Source organism: Oncorhynchus masou, chromosome 13 (genome assembly GCF_036934945.1).
Source record: "Oncorhynchus masou masou isolate Uvic2021 chromosome 13, UVic_Omas_1.1, whole genome shotgun sequence".
In the NCBI taxonomy this organism is placed as follows: Eukaryota; Metazoa; Chordata; class Actinopteri; order Salmoniformes; family Salmonidae; genus Oncorhynchus; species Oncorhynchus masou.
This window is the reverse complement of record NC_088224.1, coordinates 36,067,298-36,089,324: the sequence shown is the minus strand read 5'-3', so window position 1 is coordinate 36,089,324 and position 22,027 is coordinate 36,067,298. Positions and strand designations below refer to the sequence as shown.

The following is a 22,027-nucleotide window of genomic DNA, read 5'->3' as shown; positions in this document are numbered from 1 at the left end:
TCCATGAACCCCTGCCTCCCTCACATCCCGCCAGTAGGAGATGATGCACACGGCATCATTGTGGGCTGACCTATTGTGTTTGTGTGCATGCACGTGCAAGTGTGTGTGTGTGACAGACTACGAAGGAGGAAATTCGTTTTTTTGTTGGGTGTTTAAATGTTGAATTATTCCAATGGGTGGATCAGTCAACTATACTGATATTCTTGATGTGGTATTCTGTGCTAATGATATCGCAAACATTTCCCCCAACATTTACAGGCTGTTCAAATATTGATTATATGGGCAATTAAGCCACCCTTTTCAATGTTTTGGTTGTTTGCCAAAATATGCTCTCTGCACCAAACACATTTGGAGAATTTGGTAATTTCCTCATGCCTTCTCTGTACTCTTCTTGCGCCATTAATTGGCAAAATGACTAGAACAAATATAAATATTTGTTTATACTGAAATCACTTGACCACAAATTGACATCTAACGAGCTTGGTATCCAGAGACTAAGTATTTGTTATAACACAGAGCAAACCATTTTGAGCAGTGTAAAAGCAGTACTAAATCCTAACAATACTGCATATCCTCCCCTTTGCACTCTTGCACAATCATCTCTGCCTTGTTGTAACTCACTTTTTGCAGGCGCCGTGCTCGGTGCAGCGGCTGAGTGGTACTCTGATGACACAGCTGGTGAAGGCCACGAACAAGGCATGATGCTCCTTATCCAGCTCCATTCCCAGAATCCTCCTGTCCTCCTGCCCCTGAACGTTGCACCTGCGGCAAAATATGGTCACGTGACACGTGAGAACCCTTACAGCACAGCCATACTAATGGATTAGAGTTAGAACCACAGACACGTGAAACACAGTACTATTCATTAGTCACAGGTCGCCTTTAGCCTCTGGGGCTCCCATTTCTATCTCTGTAATAAATGTTCATTTAGTACGTTTATATACCATTTGAACACCCAATATAGAGTGGAAAATGCAATTACTCTGCCTGTGAACTACCTTAGTTAATATTTTGATATTTTGGTAGGGGTAATACCATAATAATATAGGTTACAAGCTTCAAAGGAATACTCCGCTCAAAAACTATTTTTGGTATTTGTTTCATTAGTCCACTGTTAGTATAGTCCCAAAACAATGTGCATGTCAGAAATCAAGTTTTCAAGACATAGGACTTTCACCGTTTTGCATCCTATTATGCTTTTTGCGTCATTATGATGCCGTGGTCAGTATTTATACCGTATTCCTTTAAATCAGGTATAGACTAATTCATTTGGAGACGGTCCCGGCTGAAATTAGACACAGGTGCTTATATAACAGTCAGGTTTTCATTCCATTACCGAGTTTTGCTTTTACTAAACCCGTTATAGACTGACTTATAGAGGTTCTGTACTGACTTAGAGGGGTTATAGACATCAATGTCCTCCAAGAGTTGGGAGCCAAAGGAGGCGTTAGGATGAGTGCTGGACAACACCTTCAGGACCCTGCCATCCTCAGAGCCCAGAAAGACTACAGTGCGGTCCTTAGACGGTCCGGCAGAGGTGTCCACCGCAATCTGAGTCAGCTTGTACCTGGAGAAGGGAAAAACACAGTTAGCGCTGATTGTATGGCCAGCAACGGTAACTAGTCAGCCATAATGTGTCAGTCATTCAGAACAAGTGCACCGCCGTGACTGGCATGGAGATACGGATCAACATAGGGTTATACATTATTTTGATTTTTTATTTATTTAACTTGGCAAGTCAGTTAAGAACAAATTCTTATGTACAATGTCGGCCGACCCGGGCCAAAACCTGCCAACGCTGGGCCAATTGTGTGCCGCTCTATGGGACTCCCAATCACGGCCGGTTGTGATAGAGGCTGGATTCGACCCAGGGCGTCTGTAGTGACGCCTCCAGCACTGAGATGCTGGGCCACTCGGGAGACTTTCAGTTGGATATGGTTTTTCAACCCTTTGTGCTTTCCTGATTTTAACCCACGTGATTCTGTAATTTTCTGTGCATCAGTGGAGAGCACACTCAAATGGGGTAGACAGAAGTGCTAGACTGCAGCTGCGTTGAAATTTCACTTCTGCTTTAGGCTACTTTCTGGGTGAAATTTGGCACTTTCCCGAATGGTTACTGTTGGTTGCCTAGCAGGAAAACAGCTGTCAAGGAAGCTTTTGTAAATGAACCATGATTGCTTCCAGAATGTGCAGGTTCTTATCTTTGTATGTTTGCACGTGCATATCTAACGCAAGTCATCTCAACTGGCTGCTGAAGACTGCATAGCCACTGTATGTCATTTTCAGTTTATTAACATCAACTATGCTATAAAATATGTTATTTCCTCGGGTTCATGAACGCAACACACTCGATGAGAATATCTTATGATTTAAACCCCATTTTATCTCCAATATTTCCATGACTTCACTAGGACTTTGGGATATTTCACCAGGATGTTTCGTCTCTAGATTTGGGAGCAGTGTGAGATAACACGTTCCCCATGCACCCTTGACTTTTGTTGTCATTTACCAGAGTATCACATCAGCTTCCTGCAGTGAGAAGCAGCAAACGGGTCACCCAGGGGGTACGGCAGGCAGACTCAAACAGCTCATGTCACCTCTGCACCGCCAGTAAATGTCAAACTTTGTGGATGAAGCCACAGTCTCCGGTCAAATACACTAGCAGTAGCTAGGCTGACGCAATTTCTGGGTTTTGTTCCTGAGCGAGAACTTCAGTTATCTGGTTTGAGTAAAGTGTCATTCATTGACTAATTAGATTTATGGTTGCACTGAAATACTGACATATGTTAAATTTGATCAAATGTTATTTTACATTGCACTATTGTATATTTGTCTAGGTTTCCATTTGTCCACACAAAGAGAAGTGGTTATATTGTTTGGTACTGCCCTACTGTACCTGCTGGTGGTGCGGGTGAAGCAGGGCCGGTCGTTGACGGAGGGCACGGCCTCGTCCATCAGCGGGTAAGACTTGATGAAGGTCAGCGTGTCGTCGGGGAAGTTGATGGATGACTTGTAGGCCGAGGCCGGGCCATCACCGGCACAGGAACCAGGCCTAAAGCAGAGAATAGAGAAATTACATTTGGCAAGTCTTATTTAAACAAATCACGGGTGTGTACTGTGCTAGCTGGTCCCAGATCTGTTGGTGCTGTATAGCCAACTCATAGGTTTGTTGTCATGCCTGGTCATATGTATTCTAGTGCCCCTTCAGGACAGTCTCATACCTGGGCTTAGGCACCTGTTCCTCCGGTACTGGGGTCCAGGCTGAGTCACTGGTCTTCTGCTCCTTAAACTTCCCATTGAAGGCCTTCTCTATGTCGTCCATGTAGAAGGCACACACTGCTGAGCCAGGGATACTGACGAGGGAGACAGACGCAAAGAGCGTGCTCAAAAAAATAAATAAAAAGAGCCTCGCGGGATTGAGCTGTCGAAAAGGTTTGTTGAAACATGGTTGGCTAGTCAAACAAGGTGAAAAAAAGCGACATGATTTGTATCTGGTGAGTACAGCTCTGTGTATAATTAAAAATCAATATCAAGACGTTTCTGTGGTAAAACTAAAATGGTCCTGGGCTGCGAGGAAGGAGGTCCAGTGTGAGTGAATATCACACTGTTTTTCCAGTTTTAGTGGTGTTGCATATTCTTGCAGTGGACTACCCATTTCAGATAGAAGATGTGGTATATTCTCTAAAATATACTGTATGAGGCAATGTTTATATTACCCCCTTTCGAACAGCCCCTTATTTACTACTTTCTTGCATGTATCTCTCTTTTATACATAGTGTGTGGTGTGTGTGGGGGGGGGGGGGGGTAGTTAAACCATGGGGGTAGGGCTGGGCTATACATTAAATTCCAAATGCCTGTATCGCAAGAATCTAGGTTCTTGTTTTTATGACCGTTCGGTCTTTGGTCTCCCTCCTTCTGTACTGTGTGCACTGTGCACCATCCACTCGCACAGACACCAAGCCCCTGCCACTTCCAGTACAACAAAAGACAGAGTATCTTCTTCCTCTCTGACAGCAAGCAGTTTAAACTCGCTATTTGCATTTGAGGTTTGTTCCAACAGAATCGGTCATATGGACACCAAAACTATTAGACATGATTTTACTGTAATAGACGAGAAGTGAACCTTTTTTTCTCCCCAATTTCGGGATTTCCAACTGCGATCCAATCTCCCCAACGGGCTCGGGAGAGGCAAAGTTCGAGTCACGCTTCCTCCCGAAACATGACTCGCTAAGCCACGCTGCCTCTTAACGCCTGGAAGCCTGCCGCACCAATGTGTCGGAGGAAACACTGTTCAACTGATCGACTGAAGTCAGCTTGCAGGCTTCGATGAGCCAAGGAAAGCGCCCCTGCCAAACCCTCGCTGGGCCAAAGGTGCGCCACCATACGGGACTCCCGGTCACGGCCTGCTGTGTCACAGCCTGGGATCGAACTTCAGGCTTGTAGTGACGCCTCAACACTGCGATGCAGTGCCTCAGGCAGCTGCGCCACTCTGGGAGAACTTAACCTTTTTAGCTCTCAGCTCCCAACATGTGAAACAAAGTAGACCCTACGAAAACCAGAGTATCAATGAACATGATTGTGGAAAACGTATGCGCCGTTTGTCGTGTGCGGAATAGCAGCATTTTAGCCACATACTGTTATGTGCTAGCTTTCTAGTCTGTGTTTTATAAACGTGCAATTTATAAATGTGCAATGAGCATAAAGAGACACGTTTATATAAGGAATTGGAAACCTCTTCTTATCCAGGTAGGCCACTTGATTTCAAATCTTAAAGTGAACAGGCTACGTCATTCAAACAGCTGGACAGGAGGGTGCATTCATAACAGTTCTACCTTGTTAGCAAGCAAATAGATCCAAGTTGGCTAGACTTGAAATATAAAGATTAGCTGGCTCCTCGCTAGCATGTGGGCTTGTGCTTGAGAGACTGTTTATGAGACCTGTGTTCGTGTTCTATAATGCCTGCTACAAGAAGTTTGGCACTATTAGAGAATGTGCATATTTCTGGTAAAAAATTGAAACAAAAAAAGGGTATTTTCTAGGACTAATTGAAAGCCAGATCAGTGAATATCGCAAAGAAAAGCAGGTTAAACTATTTTGAGAAAATAATTAAATTGTTAATGGGTCTCATGCTTGTGGAAAGATTTTATTTAGCTTAGGTATACTTTCTAAACCCTGAATTCCTTAGATTATTCCTGACTGTTTGAAATGCTGTTTATTGACCTTTAATTGTGCAGCAAAGCCTATTTAGAGAAAACATTTTGTATATTGTGAATCGCCGTTAAGTTTGAAAAAAAGATAAACAATTATTTTTAGGCCATTTCACCCAGCCGAATATGGGGGCTGTTTTTGCATTTCAAATTAGGGAGGTGTTGAACAATGGAAGTGTTAACGAATTTACCTTTAATAAAGCAGAGAACAAATCACACAGACCCGATACCTGTATTTTGGTTACATTACTTGATCTTTAGGTGGGTTTTAAATGTCCATGTTTTTTTTTATACCCCCCCCGACCCCTTTCAGATATACAAAATAGCAGGTAAAAAGGAGAACCCATAGTAAAATAGTAGGAATTCTGTCTGTATGAAAGGGGTATAGGAAACGTATGGATATTGGCTTTGATGGACTAGTGCCCAGTCATTTAACATTCATTCACCACTACTTTCTTGACCGCTAGGCTAACCTGTTAGCTTGCGTAGTGAACACTCCCACCACTGCGGGGCGCTGGTTGATCTGCAGCACGTTGGTGAGTGACTGCAGCACGTCGAAGTAGAAGAAGGAGTCGCCGGGCACCGAGCAGTTGAGCCGCGCCTTCAGGAAGGAGGTCCAGTAGCGCTCCAGCACCCGAGGAGAGCCGCCGTTGTCGTTCTTACACACCCGCGCCACACGAGAGAACACCACCTTGGAGCCGAACCAGAAAATAATTAAATATCACAGAATAGTGCTTTATTATCCTTGGCGCTCTTCTCCTGACCCCCTGAGACATGGGACTTGAGAGGCTTGAAGCAGCCACAGCTCTAGCTGTCTGGGGTTAACAAGTGCCTTGCTGAAGGGCACACCGGTAGTAGCGGGTACTTGAGATTCTGTCACCAGCAGTTACCATTTCATTTTCAACTTGCCCTCACCTGGGATTTCAACCAGCAACCCGCTGGTTACACCAGACTAACTCCCACAAATGGATGTTATATTTCCCATTCATGATAGCTCAGTGGATCCAGTCCAGAAGGCTACAGACCTGTCATTATAGTTAATCATCTATGTCCGACCATAATGGTGCCTTTATTTTTTCACAATGAATCGATCACCCATCTCAGCTAGTCTTGATACATCTGATAAGGGAACATAGTACATCCATTCTCACGTCTTGCTCTAATGGACAGAGCTGAAGAACACAGGCCATACAGTACAGTCGTGGCCAAAAGTTTTGAGAATGACACAAATATACATTGTCAAAGTCTGCTGTGTCAGTGTCTTTAGATATTTTTGTCAGATGTTACTATGGAATACTGAAGTATAATTACAAGCATTTCATGAGTGTCAAAGGCTTTTACATGAAGTTGATGCAAAGAGTCAATATCTGCAGTGTTGACCCTTCTTTTTCAAGAACTCTGCAATCCACCCTGGCATGCTGTCAATTAACTTCTGGGCCACATCCTGACTGATGAAGGCCCATTCTTGCATAATCCATGCTTGGAGTTTGTCAGAATTTGTGGGTTTATGTTTGTCCACCCGCCTCTTGAGGTTTGACCACAAGTTCTCAATGGGATTAAGGTCTTGGGGAGTTTCCTGGCCATATCAGTCTGTCCCTGATGTTTTTCCTGGAGAGAAGTGGCTCCTTTGCTGCCCTTCTTGGACTTTCTTGGGCACCCTGGACTTTCTTGGGCACCCTGAAGCCTTCTTCACAACAATTGAACCGCTCTCCTTGAAGTTCTTGATGATCTGATAAATGGTTGATTTAGATGCAATCATACTGCCAGCAATATCCTTGCCTGTGAAGCCCTTTTTGTGCAAAGCAATGATGACGGCACGTGTTTCCTTGCGGTAACCATGGCTGACAGAGGAAGAACAATGATTCCAAGCACCACCCTCCTTTTGAAGCTTCCAGTCTGTTATTCGAACTCAATCAGCATGACAGAGTGATCTCCAGCATTGTCGTCGTCAACACTCACACCTGTGTTAACGAGAGAATCACTGACATGATGTCAGCTGGTCCTTGTGTGGCAGGGCTGAAATGCAGTGGAAATGTTTTGGGGGGGGATTCAGTTCATTTGCATGGCAAAGAGGGACTTTGCAATTAATTGAAATTCATCTGATCCCTCTTCATAACATTCTGGAGTATATGCAAATTGCCATCATACAAACTGAGGCAGCAGGCTTTGTGAAAATTAATATTTGTGTCATTCTCAGAACTTTTGGCCACGACTGTACATACATTTGTGGTTCTATCACTGACACCCTTTTACCTTGCCCAGTGTGGTGTACTCCACTGCAATCTCACTGAGGAAGAAGTAAACATAATTCCCATACTCGATCGCATGGTGGAAATGGGGCTCTGGGGAGGCAAGCAGACACAACAAGAGGGGAGAAGTGAGAGGTGAGATCGAATGAAAGTCATTATGGGGAGTCATCATTTTCTGGGGAGTATCTGTATCTGCCGGAGATGGAGTCCTTGCTGTTCAGGCATTTGCGCCAACCCTGTACTAACACCAGATCCAACTAATTACATACCCAGCCATCACCTTCGTCTTGAGACGTCTTAAGAAACACTCAATGCCATCTCTCCAGACATGTTATGGGTGTCAAGACATGTCTCAAGACACTAATGTAAAAGATGTAGTCTTTATATAGTCTTCATTTTGGAATGTTTAACATTTCAAATTCATGGAACATTCTACTGACAGTAAGACTCAAATGGTAGTCTGTCAAACATGGAAGATTTTTTTTCAACTTGAGGAAAGCATGCAAAGCATTTTAATATGTAATGTACGTTAGCCAAAATAATATTTAGTCAATATGAAGAAATATGTTAGACATCTTGTTTTGGCACAACCAAATGTGACATTGTGCAGACTCTGGTTAGCGAGCTAACAACTGTCATTAGCTAGCAAGTATAGTAAAATCTCTAAATGCATGTCTCTTTTTTTTCAGTTGCCCAATGGAGTCTATGGGGGAGCACAAAGAGGGAATGGGATCATGTCAAAGGTCTCAACCTCGATGATCGTTCAGCCATCGCCACCAATAACCTTAAGATGTCTCAAGACAAAGTTGACCTACTCTCGTTAACCGGGCGACTAATTCTGGTCTATCCTGTGCAGTTTTATTAAACAGAGAATACATCTAAATGTTACATTAAATAACATCTCCCAAATAAATGGATAAATGGCTGGTGCATTTATAGATGTTTCTTGTTTAATTGATCAGCCCTGCCAACCTCACGTGCTGCAGAGTAGACTGGACTTATAGTGACCTTCATGCATGGTTAGGCTGACGTAGGTACGTTATGACGGATGCTTGCATCTGCTTTCTTGTTTTCACATGTGCTTTGGTAGTCATTGTGTAATGGACACGGCCCATGTCTCTTTTGTCAGGATACGAGAATGGAAGACATGTCAGCCACCCAACTAAATGAAGGTAAGCGGTCACCCAGCAAATACAAGTGAGAACACCGCATTGCAAAAAAAAAAGGACCAGGACACATGCAACAGTCACTTCTTCCCATGAGAACAGGAGTGCTTAACTGATTCATTCTATTTTCAGACTGGACATAGACAAAAGCTGGCGTCCTATCTGGTGTCAAACGGTAAGACCTCGTGGACGATGGGGCTTTACGCTTCAGGTGAGCTGTTCATAAATAAGGTACAAGAAAATAGCGGGGTACCTAATGATACCTAATTACATTTGATTTTATTACAGATTAAGGAAGAGCATCTCTGAGATCCCCAAACAAGAGAAGAGTATCTCTGGCTGTAAAGGCTTGAAGACAGGCGTTGTTTGGAGCTCTATACCACCTTCAGCTACAGTTATTTTGTTGCTTCTGAAATTGTTATTTTTGGTCAATAAATCTTGATTACTTTGATTTGGTGTCCATCACAATTGGGGCTATGGATGTGCAGGAAAGTCGTAGAGTGAGTGATTAGTATTTATAATGATTATTTTTTAAATGAAAACAACAAATTATAAAAATGTCTTGGTATTTCCAATGCGTGTTTATAGAGACGTGTCGTCATTTGCTAAGACAGGTCTCAAGACATTGTGATGGCTGGGTATGTAAGGACTTGATGATGCAGTGGTGAGTTAAAATGGGTGTTCTGGTACTGGGCTGAAAAATCGATACACCCCCAACCAGGACACTGACATACACGACATTCATGTGACCGACCTCGGAGCCACTTGGAGTCGTACTTGACGGTCCGCAGGACGGGGCTGTCGTCGCCAAGACTACGGTAGATGACAGCGTCGCTGGCAAGGAAGTCGGTCATGGTGGCAGAGTAGAAATCACCACCTAGAAAATAAAGTGAGTATAGTAAATATAGCAATTAATAAGTAAGATAGTATAAAAAAAGCAAGTCATAGTAAGACAATACAATTAAAATGGTTAAGCTTTATATAAAAGACAAGTCCATGTCATATCTATTTACCAATTCATATATGAAACACTTACATATATGCTACAAGAATGCTCCGATTTTTTATGAATAATCGATTTAGCCATAAAACTAGGCTTCCGTCTTGACCTACCTAAAAGGCCTAACACTTAGGCTTTGGACAAAATTGTATTGCTAATGGACTATGGGCAAAACATTGACATTTCAAACTCTAAATGTATAAATTCAGCCACTCACCAGCAAAGAGGCCAAGGTTGGATTGGCCCGACTCGAAGGGACAGCGCGCCTGACCCAACACCTCTTCGCCAACCTGCTCCAGGGTGGTCATCTGTGTGAGCGAGAGGAAACTTAGTTCTCTGTCGTCATTATGGCCCAGGGCCTGGACTGAAACTAGCACTACACAAACCCCTTAACCCCAATACCTCCTTTGCAACATTAGTGGAATTGCTAGCACGACTGTGGTTGCTAAGCCCCTTGCTAGCTTGACTGTGGTTGCTCAGCCCCTTGCTAGCACGGCTGTGGTTGCTCAGCCCCTTGCTAGCACGGCTGTAGTTGCTCAGCCCCTTGCTAGCACGGCTGTGGTTGCTCAGCCCCTTGCTAGCACGGCTGTGGTTGCTCAGCCCCTTGCTAGCACGGCTGTGGTTGCTCAGCCCCTTGCTAGCACGGCTGTGGTTGCCCAGCCCCTTGCTAGCTTGACTGTGGTTGCTCAGCCCCTTGCTAGCACGGCTGTGGTTGCTCAGCCCCTTGCTAGCACGGCTGTGGTTGCTCAGCCCCTTGCTAGCACGGCTGTGGTTGCTCAGCCCCTTGCTAGCACGGCTGTGGTTGCTCAGCCCCTTGCTAGCACGGCTGTGGTTGCTAAGCCCCTTGCTAGCACGGCTGTGGTTGCTCAGCCCCTTGCTAGCACGACTGTGGTTGCTAAGCCCCTTGCTAGCACGGCTGTGGTTGCTCAGCCCCTTGCTAGCACGGCTGTGGTTGCCCAGCCCCTTGCTAGCACGGCTGTGGTTGCCCAGCCCCTTGCTAGCACGACTGTGGTTGCTAAGCCCCTTGCTAGCACGGCTGTGGTTGCTCAGCCCCTTGCTAGCACGGCTGTGGTTGCCCAGCCCCTTGCTAGCACGGCTGTGGTTGCCCAGCCCCTTGCTAGCACGGCTGTGGTTGCTCAGCCCCTTGCTAGCACGGCTGTGGTTGCTCAGCCCCTTGCTAGCACGGCTGTGGTTGCTCAGCCCCTTGCTAGCACGGCTGTGGTTGCTCAGCCCCTTGCTAGCACGGCTGTGGTTGCTCAGCCCCTTGCTAGCACGGCTGTGGTTGCTCAGCCCCTTGCTAGCACGGCTGTGGTTGCCCAGCCCCTTGCTAGCACGGCTGTGGTTGCCCCTCCAGTCCCTCTGGGGACAGTCTCCTATTTGTGGCAAAGCAGGAGCAGGAGTGCGCTCGCGCGCGCGCACACACACACACACACACACACACACACACACACACACACACACACACACACACACACACAGTGCTAGGGAAAACAAAACAACATCTGTCTGATTGGCTTCACCTCACTGCCTTCAATGAGCTGTAATTACCTCTAGTTTCTAATGCTAAATGACAAGACAAGTCATATTTCTTGGCTTTTCAACAATCTCACTATGTTATGTATGCCAGTTGTATTTTATGAAAATAAACAGATTAATTCTTACGGACATATTGTAAAAAGTAGTGAAAAATTAAGCATGGCGCTGACTTTTATTTTTTTTAAAGTAATGAGTGATGAAAACTAAGTCAGTCTATATTGACATCATTTCAAAGTGCAAACCGACTGCCCAGGTAGCAATTATACCTTGTCAATGCAAGAGGACTGAACACACAAAAGGCTTAGCAAAAAAAAGGGGGTGAACGAAGACTCAAATTGTGGCATTGTGATAATGACTAGCTTCGTTGTCTCTGCATGCCCGCAAATCAGCAATCACAGCCTTCTAATTGGAGTGACATTAACAAACGTCAATCATGGCTCTCTAGAATCTAAAGGTTTGATGAAAGAAAGAAATTAACAGCACACATCCCCACCTAGACAGACAGACAGACAGACACACACACACACACACACACCTTGTAGTTGCGGCAGGTGGGGTTGAAGGCATTGGTGCCGCAAGCAAACAGGGTCTCATCGTTCCGCGGTACCAGCACTTTGACATAGTTGTAGCACTCATCCTGGAAAAGAAAAACACAGGATAGATAGTTAAAATAGCACTCAGGCATTACTAGGTATCACAACAATTCACAAATACAATTATGGAGCCTTGACACCATCCAATTATGTTATAGGGTGCACTTATGTTGCTAGGGAGAGTTTCTCTCCTGACCTCAAAGTAGACACACAAGGAACATGGTGATCGATACTCACACTGTTTCTACCCCTCACGGTACACTTGGCCACATCCTTGGACCTCCATGTGAGCTTCTGCAATACATGAAATGGGTGGGGACTAAATATGACACCACACCATGCTCTAGAGAACGCCCCACCACACCCAGAGTTAAATGAAAGAGACCGGACGCAATCACAGAATGTGCTCGTGTGGCCATAGCCTGTCAGAGGCCTCTCTGTGACCTTTGGGGTCTGCCCGCCGAGAGCGTCGCTCGACTTCGCCGCCCCGTCAACAGCGGGGGATTCTGGGAAGCTGATATGAAAAGGGGCTTCTGGACCTCTGCCATATTGGGGTTACGCTCAAGGGATCTCCACTGTGGTCTTTCATGTCAAACAGAGGGGGAGGTAGCTGGGGGAGCAGCCAAGCTGAGGGCCATTGTTTGCAGGCAAGTCCATTAGTGAGGAAAACTCACTAGGGGCCAGGCTGTGGTACTTCTACAAACAAATATTATTGATGTTGCAAATAAATTATGGGTACTTTGTGTTTAGAAGAGAACAAGCAGATCAAACGTGTGCAGTAATAAACCACATGGCCATGTTATTTTCTCTTTCGTTTTTTTACGTTGTATTCCATCTTGCATAGCCATGTGAGGTTTGATTGACTGTTTGATTTACGTAACTTACCAGCTGGGGGACGAAGTCGTCACCAGCTGTGGTCAGGTTTACTGCAAAGACATGGTCCCTGCGGGGTAAAGACTAAGATTTAGTGTCAGGGTGTGCTGTTACAGTCTCATAAATATAAGGCCAAACCAAGGGTCGGTTTCCCGGATTCTCCATTGAAAATTCTACAGTGTCCGGGAAACAGACCCGGGACTGGTTAGTCTGGTTGTGATGTTTAATTGGTTGGGATTGTTAACATGTGGACCAGAATGGAGGCAGTGGATTGGCTGACTGACCTGGCAGCAATGTAGAGTATGTGATTGATCCTCAGCATCCTCTGGAAGTCCAGGCCTAGTCTGGCTGTGTCATTGTCCGACACCAGCCCCTGGAACCCTGGACATAGGTAGGAGTCTACAAAGAGAGAAAATTATAATATAAAGAATAGCTGAATTATCACATACAAAGATTTTTCCAATTCATGACCCCAACTGCTATGGTATTTAAATCTTTAATAATGTAGTATTTATTGGATTTTCAGTTGCTAGTGGCAATAAACGGATATGGCGTAGCTAAACTAAACCAGTCACTCTCTGGTCAGACTCTTTCCATTCTAGTCATGTCCTATTCTTTCTGTGGACTGGATCCAGGTTCAGGAGCCCTGCTTGTTTCTAAAGGTCAGACTGGAGGGAAGGTAATGAACAGAAACCTCTGCTCGTCCCCGCTCTTGCCATTTGTGTCCAGTCCTGAGTCTTGTTCATTAAGGCACAGAACATACATTTTTTTGAAAACATGAGCATTTCTTATTGGACAAATCCCTGTTTTTATTGTCCGTTTTCTTCCGTTTGGTGCCTAATGAACACAACCCTGCTGAAGGGTAGATGAAGGTTTGATAGATCCATAGTTTATTTGGCTCGGGATGAGTGAGCCAAGATAAAGTGTCTGCTACTCTAGTTCTGGCGCAAGTCATTTGCATAAATGGCAATTATTAAAGCACATACTGTAGCCGTAAGATTAAACTTCTGTCGAAAGGCTTTGTTTGGACAACACAACAGCAAATATGATGACGAGGCAAAAGTGTTCATTAAATGATAAGACTGTTGGCATTTCGTCGATGGCAAAGACGACGCCAACCCACAACACGCGGGGTGAAGAGTCGAATATGCTCTAACACTAAACAAAATGCCCTTGAGAAGTCCACTCTCACTCCCAGTTTGTGTAGATAGATCTGATGCTGTCATTTACACTGTCCAATATGTCAGGAGATATATCCGTAGTCAAAACGGTTTCAAGGTGCGTTAGGCTACTACATCCGGCAAATAACAGCTGATCTCGGTCAGAAATGTTCAGCATTTCTCCTCGACTTTGATGTGTGCATACTGGAAGCGCACTAAACTCCCTCTCGTTCTTTTTGCCCTCTCTCTTTCCGCGATTTGAAGCTGTTGACCGCGCAAACCAACTCCTTTCTAATGCCACTCTCCCAATGACAGCCCCTCAGCGACACTTTCACCTTCGCCTCTCTTTATCCACCTTTCTCACACCTATAATGTACAGAACCTGTCCGGCGCATTAACTCCCATGTAAACCACACCTCCTGGAGCCGATAGACCCCACATATAGTTAGAGAACTGTGGGAAAACTGTGCCCAACACCCACTCAAAATCGAAATGATGGCCATTTTGAGTGCACATCTTTGGTTAATCTAATCTTGTGTTTAATTTCCACAAGACCATCCCTCCACACTCATCTCTCGTGCAGGACAACTCTACAGCCTGACTTCGGCTCATCAATGTATTAACAAGGTAGCATTAGGGCTCTGAATCAGCCTTAGGCCACTCAAATAGGGTATCGGTTCCTTGCGTGCTGCTGGTGACAAATATCACAGCAATCTTCCTCCCCTAACTCTGGGGTAGATTTATATGTCACATCATATTAGTGCATTAACCACCAGTCCCGTGCTACTAAATTAATCCCCTTATATCACAGAGGAAAAATATGCAACATGGCACCACTTGCCCTTTTAAATCACTCTAAGCCAATCAGGGAGCTGGTGGGGCTACTCACGCTCCCATCCAACAACGTTGATTGGCTCCAGGTCCTTGGGGAAGGGCGTGGCCATGGCGGACAGTAGACAGGAAGTGAGTGTGAGGGCTGCCAGCAGGAGACGCCTCCTCATCCGTTTCGGAGGGACCATCTTGAATGAGGATAAGGGGGTTGGGTAGCAGCAAAGACAGCTTCAGCAAGTCATGGTGTGGGGCTCCGATCCAAGGGAGCCCTGTCTGTGGAGGGAAATATGGACGGAGAAGAGAGGAATTAAGTTCAGTCAGATGAAAAGGGGTCATAGAACACACACACGTTGTTTGCCTATACATGAAAACCTATTTCACAGATCATGCAGCAGAGACGGACATGTCATGCAAAATCTGTAATTGCTCAATTTAGGAGCTTTTCTCAATTGGCTAGTGATCTTCGCAAATTAAATCGATTTGATTTAAAGAACATTTATTCGGGAGCCGATGTCTATTAATTGAATGATACAATTTCAGGACAAGAGGCATTTTCTGCTTGTATTATCTAAAACAAAAGCTACAGTTATGATTCATCATAGCCTGATGGCATCTAATGGCAACACAAATCTGCGAGCATAACAAAATATATTCTTCATTACAATATTTGAAAGAAATGCACAACAATAAAACTCACACAGGACAATTGTTTCACGTGATTGTCTCCATGTTCTGGTCTATCAACACATGACACCGGCAGCAGTCCAGAACTCCTAAAACTAAACGTTAAACACTAATAATCACGAATACATTTTTTTTTTCTCTCTCCAAGGTCAGACTGACACCAGACAGTTTTGGTCAGAAATATTAATGACCGACTTCAGGCTGTCTGCTTTCATCAAAACGATATCAATGAGGAACGAACGGTCCGAGCTGGAACCCAGATGGTCTGAACGGCTGCCAACTTCAACATCTGCCTCTTAGAGTACTAACATACAGCGCTAACACACACAGCCAGAGCGATGACAAGAGGGAGCCGCTGGCGGGAAAGGTCATTCTGTCTGAGATACAATACAGATCAGTCCAATGGACCATAGAGACGTGTCGATCGACATTTTGAACGAGTCAATTGATATAGTTTCATTGAAGTTGTTTGACTCATTTTATAATGTCCCACATTAGCTCACAGGAAACGTTTCACATTGTAAACGGTTGCATCAAGTTGATACAGAGCAAGATTTAGATTTACTACAACATCATACATTACTAGGTTAACATTCTAAAATCCTGACCCTCTGGACTCGCTCTGACCCTCTCCACTGACTCGCTAGAGCAGGGTTTCCAACACTCGGTCCTCGGGAACCCAAGGGGGGCATGTTTATTGTTTTTGCCCAAGCACTACACAGCTGATTAAAAAATAATCAAGCCTTGATCATTTGAATCAGCCGTGTAACCAAAACGAGCACCCCTTGGGGTCTTGAGGACCGAGTTTGGGAAACGCTACGTTAGAGACAGGATGTTAGCTTGCCGTGCTAACTAACTGCCCTCCCAAAGTCAACAAACAGGAGCTCTCGCCATCAATATCAATTAGCCTACGCCATCCTAGTTTAGATTCCGTGCAGGTGCTGTGCTTAGCCGCGAGGTCAGCCAGTCATGCCCCCCCACCTATAAATGATAAGGATTAGCATTAGCGTCTAGTCGTGTTTACGTTGTGGCTCGCGGTAGCCTCTACTCGAAAGGATTACACCCACTCAGACACGCACAACCTACTGCTCCTCTACAGTCAGACTGAAGATACATGAATGAGGCAACCTGTGTTGTCATTCAATCAATGTTTGGAGGAAGTAACATTGGAAAGTCTGAGGTAATTTTTGTGATCATATTACACAAAGAGGGGAAGAGTTCAAAACTTCCCCCACTGACTAGCATAATCAGCACGACACATGAAAACGGGTAATATTGTAACTGTACAGTATGGAAGGTTTGTTTCCAGAACAACATAATAGAACAAATGAAACAATGTATATTTTTTTTCTGGGAAAACCAAGGTCATATTGTATGACTGTGCTCTAAGGCCCAGCTGCTTTTCAGTCTACCTTCAGCTTACCTCACTAGTGAGTTGAGGAGCTAAAAGTGAGAACATGCATTCCCATCTTCTCCAATAGAGTGGTTGTTACGGCGCTGCTAAGAGCTCCCAGCTGGGACACAACGACCCCGGAGACAAAAACTCACTCTAGCTCTTCAACTTGTTCTCTATTGTGGTGGCGCCTGCCTGGGTTGTGGTAGTCACAACCGTGGGGGACATTTCCTGTCAAGAGGCAAAAGATCAAAAGTACTGTATGAAACCGCAACAGGACGCGACTGAAGCCATCTTGGATTGATTTAAGAGGTTTGCCTCCGTTTGCTATGCTAAGTGTTGTAAATGTATATAGACCAGTCACCAGACATGTAAAAATCCAATCAAATGTTTAGGTTTTGGTCCCATATTCTTAGCACACAATGACTACATCAACCTTGTGACTCTACAGACTCGTTGGATCCATTTGCAGTTTGTTTTGGGTTGCTTTCTCAATAGTAACTGGCATCCTGGAGTCTGGAGTCATAACTGGAGTCTGTAGAATCACAAGCTTGATGTAGAATATGGGATCAAACACTCAACTTTTGATTACTTTAACACATTAAGTCAATTTGTCCAAATATTTATGACAGAAATATGGACACTAGATACATAAAGTGGTTTCATTCCTAAAACAGTAAAACAGGTATGTATGAAAATACCCTCAAATAAAATAGTGACATTCTGCACTGCCGCGAGTATAAAGTCACATTGTTAGCTTCATTGTCTAAATACATGAGGGGAGTGTAACTTGAGGTTCTTCTGTTCAAGCAAGAAGTTAGCTCCCCTAAGTGGAAAGGAGAACAACTGCAGGAATGAACTATTCTAGAAAGATGTTCAGGCTTTAAAAGAAGAGATCGAGCTCTCCCCCTAAAATTCCACCAGAGGCGTGGGTGTCAGTCACCGTACCGTTCAACTTCTCAACCCTCTCTCTGCGGTCACCGGCGCACGCCTGAGGTTTTGGAGCGATCGGGGAAAACCTCACTTCAGCTGAGACTGATTACGTCCATGAAAGTCACTCCACACGCGTCCGCCAGTTTCTACACCACAATTACCTAAACACATAATCTCTGTTATGTACTACATAGTTCCAAAACCTCCTCTGCACATTTGGTTTGTGTCAATGTGGATCCTCAGAGTGCCATTTATATCGAGAGACCAGTCCAACTTTTTCCTCACTCTTATTTATTATTTTATTTTGGACTGTACTCGGGCTCTGTGAGAAAACTACGGAATTGGGGAATATATAAAGGATCGTTTCCCACAGACTACACCGGTGCCATGGTTGAAAAGGGTTACAATGACCTACGGACAAACAAGAGAGTATTCAATCTATAGACTACAACACTGACTACGACCCTCATGTTTGTTATTAGATCTAGAGACTTAGAGTTAAGTGAATTGCTTAATTTCCTCTCATTTGCGTCCCATGTTACTGCGAAGGCTGGGGGTTACCCCTGGTTTGAAGTCAAGGGCAAACAAAATATAGTAGAGGAAGGCATCATTTTACAACACTACACGAAGGATTTACAGCATTTGTGAGTCTGTTAGAGAGAGGAAGAGACAAGTTTGAACTATGCATCCGGCAAAAATAAACTTGGTTTGGTACAGGCAGTCTTCCTATTTGACTTGCTTGCCACTGGCGGGTGTGTCATTCCATACTGCATTAGATGACTCCCTGCTAGCACAGCCAACATTCATTTCCCACTTACCTACTTAATCGCTATTCATTCCTCAGCTGCAGTTTTTCTAACGCTACAAACGCTCGAGAACAACCCACGTATCTAAGCTAGCGTAAACATAGCCCCCTCGGGACACACAATGCTTTCTACACCTAGAGGGTCCACAACGAGGTTCTGTAAGTACAACACCAAGACTAACTCTTCACTGCTTGAGTGGACTTGGAAAAAAAGCATCCTGTAACACAATTTCTGGGAACTATAGGTTGTAGTGAGTTGAGGGGGTGAAATGTTCTTACAATGCAGGAGCAACGGAAGGATAAAGGGGGGCTTTGCCAATATTGGCGTATAGACCTCGCGGAAAAACTACATGCGTAAGGTAAATCATACAGCCGATTTGTGGTGATCAGGGCTTAAGTATGTCATCTTAACTGGGAGAGGGACAGCTAGAGGGTACCGTAAACCGCATACCTGTCACTGGTTAGAAGGACCATCTTGAGGCTTAAAGTAATAATTGGCTTAATATCATTGCTTTCTGTTCCTTTTTAAACCTCAAATATACTTTTTTTTTTACATTAAGCTTGACATTAAATTACTTCACCAATCAGTGCGGATAGAGCAGCTTGCTATGAAGCAGGCAAGCTACAGCCTAGTTGTTTATATGAGTGATGGACAGACAAGTGTACAGCTCGGGTTGTAACAAAAAAAATGCGGGTGAGGAGAGAGCGAGATAGGGTGGAGGAGGCGTAGCTAGCTAACACGCTTGTGTGTGCAGAGCGGCAACATAATTAAAAATAAGTACCTTTTTGTAGTTAATAAATCCAATGTGAAACGTAATAACTATAGTATCCTTAACTAGCATTTAAAAAGTGTATCCATGTATCCATGCAGGTAGCATACACACACTAGCAAACATGTTTATCGGTGACAGAGGGCTTAGCATAGGCATTTCGTAGATTTTTTTTGTGGGACTGTAAAAAAAAAAAAAATGCCCGGAAGATAAAACATTTTTAACCGATTCCCATGCTTTTAAAATAATGGTTCTGCTCCAGAACAGTATAGACCACTTATGTTCCTCAAACAATTTAGTCATTTTCCGGTTTTCAGTTCTGTTCCCTCAACTGGTTCCAACCACTGATCAAGAGAACATTTATTTCCACAGGTAATAGTTGGGATGAAGCGGAAATTCAAATCTCAGTGTCATGTGACAAGACAACGTAATCTTCTAATACCTACCGGTGGATTTCCCTTGCCTCTAGTTCCTTGGGGTGGGCAGTCCCTGTCCAAGGAAATCTTTCAACAGCCTAAAGGTTCTGTGAAAAGCGGTGGTTGGCCCCTAATGGTGCTGGTGGCCGCTAACATGGCTGAACTTTACGGAACCCTGGCAGACACCGTGGCTCACAGATGATCAGAGACATGGTGTGTTGAAGGCAAAAAAAATGTGCCTAGGAACGGCCAGATCAACTGGCAGAGACCATGAATGAAGGGTGTGGGGGCTGTGCTTTGGCAAAGTGGGTGGGGTTATATCCTTCCTGTTTGGCCCTGTCCGGGGGTGTCCTCGGATGGGGCCACAGTGTCTCCTGACCCCTCCTGTCTCAGCCTCCAGTATTTATGCTGCAATAGTTTGTGTCGGGGGGCTGGGGTCAGTTTGTTATATCTGGAGTACTTCTCCTGCCCAATTCGGTGTCCTGTGTGAATCTAAGTGTGCGTTCTCTAATTCTCTCCTTCTCTCTCTCGGAGGACCTGAGCCCTAGGACCATGCCCCAGGACTACCTGACATGATGACTCCTTGCTGTCCCCAGTCCACCTGGCCGTGCTGCTGCTCCAGTTTCAACTGTTCTGCCTTATTATTATTCAACCATGCTGGTCATTTAGGAACATTTGAACATCTTGGCCATGTTCTGTTATAATCTCCACCCGGCACAGCCAGAAGAGGACTGGCCACCCCACATAGCCTGGTTCCTCTCTAGGTTTCTTCCTAGGTTTTGGCCTTTTCTGGGGAGTTTTTCCTAACCACCGTGCTTCTACACCTGCATTGCTTGCTGTTTGAGGTTTTAGGCTGGGTTTCTGTACAGCACTTTGAGATATCAGCTGATGTACGAAGGGCTATATAAATAAATTTGATTTGAGGAAGGATCGCAATGGCATGACGAGATTAGCAACAAACTCTTACGGAGTATGTGGACTCTGATGATCTACTACCATTTCATTATCAAATAGGAAATGGAGATTGATGACACAGAACAAGTGCTGTACTTTCAACTTATATTTCCAGTATTTGCAGAGTCTGAAGCGGAGTTTAAGTCTGTTCCCAAAGATTTCAAGTAATCTTATCTCATCCTGTATGTGCGGACACGTCGAAACATTTCGCTAAATTAGCATAATGCCCCATGAACGGTTGAGAATATTATCAGTGAAACAATCTGAAGCAAGCACTAACATATCACACTCAGGGCTGATCAAACACGCACACAGCAAATAAGAGCTGTATGTGTGTGTGGAGCTTGGCAACCATTCAAATACACTTTTACAACTGTACTGGGACCTGTAAACCCCAAGTGCACCAAAAAGCAAGTGTGGCATTGATATATTGACTGAAAGATCCAGGCATATAAAAATCAGGTTGAACATTTCTACACGGCATGGGTCCGTTTTACGATGGGTTGAACGAATCTGAGCCTGAAAGTGAAACAAATCAAGTGCACATGCCCTCTGATGTCATCTAAATGCACATCATCAGTTGCGTTACGAGTGGTCATTAAAATAACTGGTGGGCATTGCATACGTTTCTGCTTACGAGCACGATGTTTGGGCTCAGAGAAATCAATGTTGTCCGTAGCACACATCAATGGCTGCGTGTTCTATGTAAAAACAAAACATATTTTTTCCCCCACAGGATTACTGATTAGATGGTACTGGCCATTGCTTGTGTTGAACTTGAGTAACCTTTCTGAATGAAGCTTGATCAGTGGCCGTGTATGAATTGATGGAGTTGGCAGCTGTGTGCGTTACAGCTCAGTATTCAATTGTGTGTGTGTGTCTTGCACTGCTCTTTCCCCAGTCTCTGATGATCCATGGGACACGGCTAGCCCCTTTGCTATGCAAGTCAGCTGCCAATCTCTTCCTAGCCACTCGCCACCCACCCGGCAAAATCCAAGTATCGGCTTTGGCGGCAGAAACTAGATCCGTCACGGAACCCTGGCGCGACCTGGGAATATCCCAGTGGTCAGCGGCTTTGGTGGGCTGCGGCTCATTTTGTGCTCATTCCTCCATTTCCTCTCACAGCCCTCAGGGATCATGAGGAGGCCTTTTTATAGATGAGTGCCAGCGTTTTCCTCTGAGCATCACAGCGTCAGCTCTACCACGCACACCAGAAACCGCCAGGCCCAGACAGGATCGTTTTAGGATAATGTGAGGTCTGTGTCTTGTCTTGTGTGCCTGCTTTGTTTTTCTCCCTTGGTCTCCATTTCTTTGTTTTTCTCAACAGGGCTTTGTTTTTATTTTCTCACCAGGTCTATCGGTTTCTCCCATTCTCTCCCTGTCTCGCCCTGTTTTTCATAAACACTCAAAGCTCAAACAAACACTGAGTGATTGTAAATGCATATCTTCTCAGTTTC

At 44.6% G+C, this 22,027-nt stretch overlaps 1 protein-coding gene across 2 annotated transcripts in view; it reads right to left on the bottom strand.

The window, feature by feature from the left end:
• Window positions 1-22,027, bottom strand: part of LOC135552178 (semaphorin-6D-like) — a 96,871-nt gene that overhangs the window by 13,541 nt on the left and 61,303 nt on the right. For both annotated transcript variants that reach the window (XM_064983635.1, XM_064983636.1), the window contains exons 4-16: window positions 14,674-14,888; window positions 12,909-13,023; window positions 12,637-12,694; window positions 11,989-12,045; window positions 11,694-11,795; window positions 9,840-9,930; window positions 9,377-9,499; window positions 7,461-7,549; window positions 5,681-5,898; window positions 3,222-3,353; window positions 2,897-3,052; window positions 1,394-1,567; window positions 622-762 (exon numbers count right to left, since the gene is read on the bottom strand). In XM_064983635.1, the coding sequence (XP_064839707.1) occupies window positions 622-762; window positions 1,394-1,567; window positions 2,897-3,052; window positions 3,222-3,353; window positions 5,681-5,898; window positions 7,461-7,549; window positions 9,377-9,499; window positions 9,840-9,930; window positions 11,694-11,795; window positions 11,989-12,045; window positions 12,637-12,694; window positions 12,909-13,023; window positions 14,674-14,803 (1,586 nt within the window). In that variant the 5' untranslated portion in view covers window positions 14,804-14,888. The remainder of the gene's footprint in view (window positions 1-621; window positions 763-1,393; window positions 1,568-2,896; window positions 3,053-3,221; window positions 3,354-5,680; window positions 5,899-7,460; window positions 7,550-9,376; window positions 9,500-9,839; window positions 9,931-11,693; window positions 11,796-11,988; window positions 12,046-12,636; window positions 12,695-12,908; window positions 13,024-14,673; window positions 14,889-22,027) is intronic.